General features: G+C 50.9%; 1 protein-coding gene across 1 annotated transcript in view; it reads right to left on the bottom strand.

The window, feature by feature from the left end:
* The window catches only part of MARCHF2 (membrane associated ring-CH-type finger 2), a 20,416-nt gene extending 12,293 nt beyond the window's left edge, over nucleotides 1-8,123 (bottom strand). The window contains exons 1-2 of the mRNA XM_058425749.1: nucleotides 8,113-8,123; nucleotides 6,252-6,458 (exon numbers count right to left, since the gene is read on the bottom strand). Of these exons, the coding sequence (XP_058281732.1) occupies nucleotides 6,252-6,458; nucleotides 8,113-8,123 (218 nt within the window). The remainder of the gene's footprint in view (nucleotides 1-6,251; nucleotides 6,459-8,112) is intronic.
* Nucleotides 8,124-9,113: the final 990 nt, after the last annotated feature.

Raw genomic sequence — 9,113 nt, 5'->3', positions numbered from 1 at the left:
AATTTTTTTTTTTTTTTTTTTTTTTTTGAGACAGAGTCCTGTCTGTCGCCCAGGCTGGAGTGCAGTGGCGCGATCTCAGATCTCAGCTCACTGCAAGCTCCAGCTCCCAGGTTCACGCCATTCTCCTACCTCAGCCTCCTGAGTAGCTGGGACTACAGGTGCCCGCCACCACACCCGACTAATTCTTTGTATTTTTAGTAGAGACGGGGTTCCACTGTGTTAGCCAGGATGGTCTCCTGACCTTGTGATCCACCCGCCTCGGCCTCCCAAAGTGCTGGGATTACAGGCGTGAGCCACCACGACTGGCAATTATTTTTATTGTATTTTATTTATTTATTTTTTGAGACGGAGTCCGGCTCTGTCGCCCAGGCTGGAGTGCAATGGCGCGATCTTGGCTCACTGCAACCTCCGCCTCCCGGGCTCAAACAATTCTCCTACCTCAGCCTCCTGAGTAGCTGAGACTACAGGCGCATGCCACCATGCCCAAGTAATTTTTGTATTTTTAGTAGAGATGGGGTTTCACCATTTTGGCCAGGATGGTTTTGATCTCTTGACCTCGTGATCCGCCCGCCTCGGCCTCCCAGAGTGCTGGGATTACAGGCATGAGCCATCACGCCCGGCTAATTTTTGTATTTTTAGTAGAGATGGGGTTTCACCATGTTGGCCAGGCTGGTCTCAAACTCCTGACCTCAGGTGATCCATCTGCCTCGGACTCCCAAAGTGCTGGGATTACAGGTGTGAGCCACTGCACCCGGCCTGGCCGAGAATTTCATTGAAGAAACAAGGGCCCTTTCTGGAGACCTCCTTGAAGCCAATACAGGTGCCCCAGGGCCGAGGATCTCTGTCCCCAGCTTGTCCAACCCCCAAGAGCTATAATGTCCAGAGCCCCTGCAGCCCCTAAAGTGTTCAGAAAGTCCAAGCAAGGGAGGCAGTCAAGTACTCAGCAAAATATTCCCACCGCCACCCCAAGTCAGCTTTTAAACTGCCAATCAAAATCCGAGCCCCAGACCAGGGGAAGTTGTTCATACCTGTAATCCCAGCGCTTTGGGAGGTCCAAGCAGGAGGATCACTTGAGGCCAGGAGTTTGAGACAAGCTAGGGCAACAGAGAGAGACCCTATCTCTCTGAAGGATTTTTTTAATTAGCCAGGCATGGTGCTGAAAGCCTGTAGTCCCAGCTACTTGGGAGGCTGAGGAGGGAGCCTCAACCTCTTAAGCCCAGGAGTTCAAGGCTGTAGTGAGCTATGATCACACCACTGCACTCCAGCCTGGGTGACAGAGCAAGACCCAGTCTCCAGTCTCTAAAACAAAACAAAAGAAAGCAAACAAACAAACAAACAAAAACCAAATCTGAGTCCGTCTGAGCCCCAAAGTGGGGAGGTGAGGGAACAGGGGAGCAATTACTAACTCTTGCGCTAGGACAGTTCACTGCTGGATAAATGCCCTCTAAACAGCTCAGCCAGCAGCCTTCCTGGCCTCACATGTTCTTCTGAGCATCATAGTCAGGCCTCTGCAGGCCAGATAAGCAAGTATTGCCCAAAGGCAGGGACCCAAGAGGAAGACTGCAGGCCTGAGATAACACCCACAGGGCAGCGGCCAGGCCTGACACAGGGTGCCTGCTGCTGTCCCTCCCAAGTCCCTGCAACCAGAACCTTAAGCTCAGAGGCCAAAGGGGAAGCGGCTGGGCTCTTTACGGGAAGGCAGGCAGAGGCGGGTCCTTTCCTCCAGCCCAGCCCCTCTGAGGATAGGTCTTTACATTTCTTTTTTTTAAGACAGGTCTCTACTAAAAAACAAAAAATTACCAGACTGTTGGCATGCCCGTAATCCAGTATCCGGAGGTGAGACAGAAGAACCTTGAACCTAGCTGAGATCGCACCATTGCACTCCAGCCTGGGTAACAAGAGTGAAATTCTTTCTCAAAAAAAAAAAAAGATAGGGTATTGGCCGGGCGCGGTGGCTCATGCCTGTAATCCCAGCACTTTGGGAGGCCGAGGCAGGCGGATCACTTGAAGTGAGGAGTTCGAGACCAGCCTGGCCAACGTGGCAAAACCCCATCTCTACTAGAAGTACAAAAATTACTTGGGCATGGTGGTGGGCACCTGTAATCCCAGCTACCTGGGAGGCTGAGGCAGGAGAATCGCTTAAACTGAGAGATGGAGTTTGCAGTGAGCCAAGATCACGCCACTGCACTCCAGCCTAGGTGACAGTGAGACCTCAACCCCCACCCCCCGGCCAAAAAAAAAAGACAAGGTCTCACTCTGTTACCCAGGCTGGAATGCAGTGGTGTGATCTCAGCTTACTGCAACCTCAGCCTCCTGGGTTCAAGCGATTCTCCTGCTTCAGCCTCTCAAGTAGCTGGGACTACAGCTGTGTGTCACCACACCCAGCTCGTTTTTGTATTTTTAGTAGAGACAGGGTTTCACCATGTTGGCCAGGCTGGTCTCCAACTGCTGACCTCAAGTGATCTGCCCACCTCGGCCTCCCAAGTGCTGGGATTACAAGCTTGAGCCACCACCCCTGGCCTGATCTTTACATTTCTGCAAATAACTGGATATTACAGGAACTATCCCAGCTACTGCATATGGTATTCTAATATTTCTTCTATCAGGGAGAAAAAAAAAAACACAGGTAAATCTGCTAATGCAAGGCCTGCAAACCACCAAAATTATACTAGCAGCTTCTATCTATTAAGAACCAGATACTGTGCCAAGCAATCTCCATACATAGTCATCATCTCACTGAACTCGGAACAGTTGTTATAAGTGTCTCCTTCAAAGGTCACCTTCCTGAAGAAGCCTTCTCAACAATGCTGTCTGGGATCCGGCGCATTGGCTCATGCCTGTAATCCCAACACTTTGGGAGGCTGAGGTGGGAGGATCGCTTGAGCCCAGGAGTTTGAGAGAAGCCTGGGCAACATAACCAAGACCTCGTCTCTACAAAAAATACAAAAATGAGCCAGGTGTGGTGGCGTGCACCTGTAATCCCAGCTACTCAGGAGGCTGAGGTGGGAGAATCGCTTGAACCCAGAAGTTTGAGGCTGCAGTGAGCCATGATTGCACAACTGCACTCCAGCCTGGGCCACAGAGCAAGACCCTGTCTCAATCAATCAATCAAGTGCCAGTGGGGTCCATTTGATTCCACTCGTGGCATGTCCCTGTCTGAAACATTCTACTTATTCATCTACGTATTTAGCCACGTCTGTTGTCCTACCCTGCAGTGAATTCTGTAAAAAAGAGACCCTGTCAGATTGCCTCCCACTGTCCCCAGAACCTGGCCCTCTGTCTAGCCCAGAGTTGCTGCATTTCTGGTTGCTGCTGCAGTCATTTTTTTTTTTTTTTTTGAGACAGAGTCTCGCTCTGTCGCCCAGGCTGGAGTACAGTGGCCGATCTCAGCTCACTGCAACCTCTGCCTCCTGGGTTCAAGGGATTCTCCTGCCTCAGCCTCCCGAGTAGCTGGGATTACAGGCACCCACCACCATACCCGGCTAATTTTTGTATTTTTAGTAGAGACAGGGTTTCACCATGTTGGCCTGGGGCCAGTCTCGAACTCCTGACCTCGTGATCCGCCCACCTCAGCCTCCTCAAGTGCTGGGATGACAGGCATGAGCCACCGTGCCAGGCCATGTTGCAGTCATTTCTCAATCCTCATTCTGTTTAAGAACAGCGTCAGAGAGCCACATCTCTCGACCCTCCGATCCTGGTCGGCCAGCCCCTGTGGTGGGCATCAGAGATATTTAGAGGCTAGAGGTCCACTCAAACCACAGAGGCTCAGGCCTGGAAGAGGCCAAACTTGAGGCTGGACACAAAGAGAGGGTGACTACAAGTCGGACTCAGCTCTGAGGCTGCTGAAATGGGAGAGTGATCCAATGGCTCCAGCAAACTTGGCCCAGTGCCCAGGAGATTTATTTCTCTTCTTTCTTTTGCTTGTTTTTTTTTTTTTTTTTTGAGATGGAGTTTCATTCTTGTTGCTCAGGATGGAGAGCAATGGCACCACCTCGGCTCTCTGTAACCTCCGCCTCCCAGGTTCAAGCGATTCTCCTGCCTCAACTGCCAGAGTACCTGGGATTACCGGTGCCCTCCACCCACAGCTGGCTAATTATTTGTATGTTTAGTAGAGACGGGGTTTCACCATGTTGGCCAGGATGGTCTCGAACTCCTTATCTCAGGTGATCCACCCGCCTTGGCTTCCCAAAGTGCCGGGATTACAGGCATGAGTCACCGCGCCTGGCCTATTTCTTTTCTTTCTTTTGTCTGTTTTTTTTTTTTTTTTTTTTTTTTTTGAGGCAGGGTCTCAATCTGTCACCCAAAAGGCTGGAGGGCAGTGTAGTAATCACAGCTCACTGAAGCTTCCACTGCCCCCAGGTTCAGGTGATCCTCCCACCTCAGCCTCCTGAGTAGCTCTGCACACCACCACATCCAGCTAATTTTTGTATTTTTTTGTAGAAATGGTGTTTTGCCAAGTTTCCCAGGCTGGTCCTGAACTCCTGGCCTCCAGTGATCTGCCCGCCTTGGCCTCTCAAAGTGTTGGGATTACAGACATGAGCCACCATGCCCGGCCTGGAGATAGATCTCATTGAGTCTTCACAACAAACCAATAATTACACTCTATGATGGGGAAAGAGGCTGAAGCTCAGAGAGAGGCACCTACTTTCCCAAGGTCATACAGCTAGGAAGGGGTGGTGTTAGAATTTGAACTTAGAACAGTCCAGGGAGTGGTTCTGGACCTCAAGAGACCTGGGTTCTTTAACTCCTGGCCCTCCTGGCTCTGCCACTGATGCTGGGTGTCCTGGTTCAAGTCACTTTGCTTCTCTGGGCCTCATTCTAATGATGGAGCTGGTGGACTCTGTCTGTGGAGGCGTCTCCTGAGAAGGATCCTCCAGGCTGAATTCATCAAGTAAAGCTCACCCTTAGCTAGGCTTGTTTAGGGTGGCACTGAGGCCCCCCAGTCTTTTCCATACCTGCCCAGGCTCCTTTACCTGAAGGTAGGAAACACAGGGCAGAGGAATCAGAGGGCCCTAAAACTCCCTACAGTGTGGTCTCAGGCAGCTGTTTTACTCTCTCAGCCTCAGTATTCTCATCTATAAAATGAGTGTTATAGGCTGGGTGCAGTGGCTCACGCCTGTAATCCCAGTACTTTGCGCACTTTGGGAGTTCAAGAAAGGTGGATCACTTGAGGTCAAGAGTTCGAGACTAGCCTGGTCAACATGGTGAAACCCTGTTTCTGCTAAAAAGACAAAAATTGGCTGGGCACAGTGGCAGGCGCCTGTAATCCCAACTACTTGACCAGGGTGAGGTGGGAGAATCGCTTGAACCTGGAAGGCAGAGGTTGCAATGAGCTGAGATCGTGCCACTGCATTCCAGCCTGGGCAACAGAGAGAGACTCTGTCTAAAAAAAAAAAAAAATGATGGGGAGTCATAATGATATGTAGTTCATAAATTAGTAAAAAATTAAGAAGTTAATTAACTATTAGCTCTTATAATTACTATCGTCAGCTTGCAGAGCTGTTGATGAGAGGTCACACAGTCAACCCCTGGCACGCACAGTAAGTGCTCACCAAAAGCTCTATTAATATTTTTTAGGGTAAATGTGGAGGTGGTTATTGCATTCATTCCTCCCTGCATGAGAAGCAAGGTTCCAATCCCAGCTCTACTCCTTATGTGCTGTGTGGCCCTGGGCAAGACACTTAACCTCTCTGAGCCTGGACTCTCTCATCTGTATAACAAGGGACATTTCTAATGCTTCCACCTACTCAGTATGGTTTCAAAAGAACTGAATGAGCTCAACGTGCCCATTTGACTCCCCTGTTTTGAGCACCCACATAGCACAGGGCATCCTGTTTGAGCATCTTTGTGCAAAGTGGCTGGGTCATTATAACTTACTATTTTGCAGGCAGAGCCGCTCTGAGAAGGAGGTTGGGGAAGGGCACTGGCCACTTAGCAGTTGCCTACTGTGTGTCAGGCGTTTTCTGCACCAGCCACCTCTTGAATCCTCCCAGGAGCCCCATCAGGTTGGCAATGGGATGACCCAGTTTCACAGGTGGGGAAACCGAGGTTCGGAGAGGCGCCTATGTGTGCCGGACCCTGGAGACCTCCCACCGGCCTTGACACGGGAACTGAGGTCCCCGCGTCCCCGAGAAGGCTGTGGCCAAGGGATCGAGCCCAGCCGTTCCGCCCGGGTGCCGAGCTCCGGCCTCGAACCCGGAGCCGGCCCGCGGACTGGCGTCCTCCGGCCCTACCTGCAGGCCCGTGCCTACCTGATCCGTGGCCGGGCCGGGCGGCCGCGCAGGCTCCTCCGTTCGCCTCGGCCCCGGTCCCGGCCCGGCCCGGCCCGGCCCGTCGGCGCCACTAGCTCCGCTCCGGCCGGCACCAGCGTCCGGGCACCGCCCTCCGAGCCGACAGCCCCGCGGGCCAATAGCGACCGCCTCTCGCCTGCACTCGCCAATCGCCGTGCACGTCCCGCCCTAAGAGGCGGGGCCGGAGGCCACGGGGACGCCTTGGACCGCACAGGCCCCGCTGCGCCGCAGCCGCTGGCTCCGCCCCTGCCGCGTCTTGGCTCCGCCCCCAGCTGCGGCTCCGCCCCAGCACTGGCCCCGCCCCAGCCCAGCCCCAGGCACGAGGGGTGCTGCTGCGCCACCTGCAGACGGCCAGCGTCCTCTAATAAATAAAACCTCTGCAGAATTCAACTTTTTTTTTTTTGAGACTGGCCGGGTGCAGTGGCTCACGCCTGTAATCCCAGCACTTTGGGAGGCCGAAACGGAAGGATCGCTTGAGGCCAGATGTTGGGGACCAGCCTGGGCAACATGGTGAGATCCCGTCTCTACAAAAAATTTAAAAGTTAGGATGGGCGCGGTGGCTCACGCCTGTAATCCTAGCACTTTGGGAGGTCGAGGCGGGCGGATCACGAGGTCAGGAGATCGAGACCATCCTGGCTAATACGGTGAAACCCCGTCTCTACTAAAAATACAAAAAAATTAGCCGGGCGTAGTGGCGGGCGCCTGTAGTCCCGGCTACTCGGGAGGCTGAGGCAGGAGAATGGCGTGAACCCGGGAGGCAGAGCTTGCAGTGAGCCGAGATCGCACCACTGCACTCCAGCCTGGGCAACAGAGCGAGACTATCTCAAAAAAATAGATAAATAAATAAAATAAAATAAAATAAAATAAAAGTTAGCCAAGCGTGGTGGCCCGGGCCTGTAGTCCCAGCTGCTCTGGAGACTGAGGCAAGAGGATCACTTGAGCCCAGGAGTTCGAGGCCAGTCTGGGCAACATAGTAAACTCACCCACCCCCATCTCTAAGACAGATCAATTTTTTAAAAAAATACTGCACTATATGTTCACTTGGTATAAGCACACTTTTGCACATAATCACAGTATAACCTTCAAAATCAGAAAATTAATGTTCATCTAATATTATAATGTAATTCCCAGAGCCCATTCAAAGGCCAGGGGCAGTGACTCATGCCTATAATCCCAGCACTTGGATCATTTGAGGTCAGGAGTTCAAGACCAGCCCGGCCAACATGGTAAAACCCTGTCTGTACTAAAAATACAAATAATTAGCTGGGTTTTGTTGTGGGCACCTGTAATTCCAGCTACTCAGGAGAATTGCTTGAATCTGCAAGGTGGAGGTTGCAGTGAGCGGAGATCTTGACCTGGGCGACACAGCCAGACTCCGTCTCAAAAAAAAAAAAAAAAAAGTTTCCAATAAAGTCCTTTAAAAATCCAAAGTCCAGGCCAGGCACAGTGAGTCATGTCTGCAATCCCAGCTCTTTGGGAGCCCAAGGCAGGAAGGTCTCTTGGGTCCAGGAGTCTGAGATCAGTCTGGGCAGCACAGTGAGACCCCATCTCTACAAAATAAAATAAAACATATTACCCAGTTGTGATGGCATCCTCCTGTGGTCCCAGCTACTTGGGAGGCTGAAGTGAGAGGATCAACTGAGCCCAGGAGTTCTGGGCTGCAGTGAGACATTCCCTTACCACTGCATTCCAGCCTGGGCAACAGAGCAAGATCCTATGTCAAAAAACAAAAAATCCCAAATCCATCCCAGGATCAAGTGTTGTATTTTGTTTTTATGATTCTAATTTAGTCTCTCTTTCTGGAACATTTTATCAATCTTACCTTCTCTCCATGACATCAATATTTTTCAAAAATTCCAGGCTAGTAATTTTGCAGAAAGTCCTTCCATTGCTATTTGTCTAATATTTCCTCATGATTTTGCATTTGTGGCAGGAAACAGATGTGACATTGTGTTTTCAGGATGCATACAATGTTGATTTTGTCCACTATGGATTGTGCTCACTTGGTTCAAATGGTGTCTGCCAGTTTCTCCAGTGTTAGTATGTTACACTTTGGTGTTTCGTTGTTGTTGTTGCTGTTGAATATTTTATTTAATTTTAATTTTTTTTTTTGAGACAGAGTCTCACTCTGTCACCCAGGCTGGAGTGCAGTGGTGTGGTCTCAGCTCACTGCAACCTCTGCCTCCCAGGTTCAAGGGATTCTCCTGTCTCACCTCCTGAGTAGCTGAGATTACAAGCATGCACCACCACGCCCAGCTAATTTTTGTGTTTTTAGTAGAGACAGGTTTCACTATGTTGGTCAGGTTGGTCTCGAACGCCTGACTTCAAGTGATCTGCCCACTTCGGCCTCCCAAAGTGCTGGGATTACAGGCAGGAGCCACCACGCCCGACCAATTTTTTTTTTTTTTGCGATGGAGCCTCACACTGTGGCCCAGACTGGAGCGCAGTGGCGCCATCTTCGCTCACTGCAACCTCCGCCACCGGTTCAAGTGATTTTCCTGCCTCAGCTTCCTAAGTAGTTGTGATTACAGGCCCGCACCACCACGTCCAGCTAATTTGTGTATTTTTAGTAGAGATAGGGTTTCGCCATGTTGGCCAGGCTAGTCTCAAATTCCTAACCTCAGGCATGAGCCACGGCACCTGGCTTTACACTTTGTTAATAAGTGCTTTCTGGGGAGATACTTCGAAAGTAATTAAATAGCCTGTTCCTCAACACATTCAGTTTCCAAGAACTTAATATCAATTGATGACCCTTGCCTGGAGTCAGTTATTACCATAATGGCAACCAAATGGTGATTTTCTTTTTTGAGACGGAGTCTTGCT

This window comes from Hylobates moloch, unplaced genomic scaffold (genome assembly GCF_009828535.3).
Source record: "Hylobates moloch isolate HMO894 unplaced genomic scaffold, HMol_V3 SCAFFOLD_12, whole genome shotgun sequence".
NCBI lineage: Eukaryota > Metazoa > Chordata > Mammalia > Primates > Hylobatidae > Hylobates > Hylobates moloch.
The sequence above is the reverse complement of the archived record's forward strand: the minus strand, read 5'-3'. Positions and strand labels throughout refer to the sequence as shown.